This window comes from Nematocida major, assembly GCF_021653875.1.
Source record: "Nematocida major strain JUm2507 chromosome Unknown 2378, whole genome shotgun sequence".
NCBI classification, from domain to species: domain Eukaryota; kingdom Fungi; phylum Microsporidia; genus Nematocida; species Nematocida major.
This window is the reverse complement of record NW_025952875.1, coordinates 1-1,167: the sequence shown is the minus strand read 5'-3', so window position 1 is coordinate 1,167 and position 1,167 is coordinate 1. Positions and strand designations below refer to the sequence as shown.

General features: G+C 45.1%; 1 protein-coding gene across 1 annotated transcript; it reads right to left on the bottom strand.

The window, feature by feature from the left end:
* NEMAJ01_2392 (uncharacterized protein) lies at positions 1–1,057 on the bottom strand (the record flags this gene model as incomplete). The annotated part of the gene is made up of 1 exon (XM_047916229.1): positions 1–1,057. A coding segment is annotated over one exon (1,057 nt), but the record flags the coding sequence as incomplete, so codon positions are not given.
* Positions 1,058–1,167: the final 110 nt, after the last annotated feature.

Below are 1,167 nucleotides of genomic sequence, written 5' to 3'. Positions count from 1 at the left end.
TCATGGACCTTTGTATTTCCAGCAGGAGATGTCTCTGTCTTTTTTTCTCGATTATTTTTTTGTGTATTAGACGCTTCAGCGCGTTCTTTCTTTCTTTAATTTCCGCAATGGAGTCTTCTAATTTTTTCTTTTCTTCTGCAGCTTCATTCGCCTTCTTTTTGTTTCCTATTGTTTTCGGGTCTGGGATTTTGCTCAACTCCATCTCCTTCTCTATCAACGCTGTCTTATCGGCAAACTCATCTTCCATCGCTTCGATTTCAGCTTTTAGGCTGACATAGCTCATCCTCATAGCTTCTATCTCGCCCTTGTAGTTTTCAGGGATCGGGGGCATGTTCTTATGCAATTGCTCATCTATCTCTTTTATCGACCCGCACTTGTTTGCACTGATCATACTATCGAGTGTAGAGGGATGGTAATTCTTCCGGATATTGTTCCAATGCCCAAACCACTCGGGGCTCTCCATAAGGGAGCTCTTTATAGGCTGCGAGTAGTCACTTTTATGCGCTGTCGAGTTTGGGCAGTCTGGGAATATGTGCAGACCCGATGTTCCGTCCAGGGTGTTCTTTGCCGCACGATACCTCTCCATGTAGCTCCTCTTGAAGCTGGGGCCTTCACCGCTGCTTTCGTCACTGTTGAAGTCTATGTATTGCTCCTGGTCCTGGTCCTGGTCCTCGTCTTCGTCCGTATTGTCTGGTTTCTCTTTGGACCTGCAGGAAGACTGCATGAGCAGCCTCTGGCAGTATTTACAGTGAGGGATGTAGAGTTTGGGCAAGTCTTCTAGCTCGTTCGTGGATCCTTTTCCTGCATTCTCAGCTGTTTTTCCTGTTTCCTCGGTCTTCGCAGTGCCAGATGTCCCAGCTATTGTCACAATGTCGGGGGGATCTTCCTGTAAACCATCAAGTTCCTTCGCACTCGACTCTGCTATACTAGGCACTATGCAAAGTGCCACTGAAACAAATAGTACAAAAAATACGCATACGCTTTCCTTCATTGCCAGCCATGCTCCACACCTATTTATAGGGCTTGCCCCAAAGATCACAAAACAAACAAATGACATGTTTGCATCAAATAATCGCACGTATTTACAAAATATTTACGAATACAACAAATAAAAGCCCTGATTGCAAGTAGACGTTTTTTCCTGTTGCGTGCAGATGCAAAAGTGCA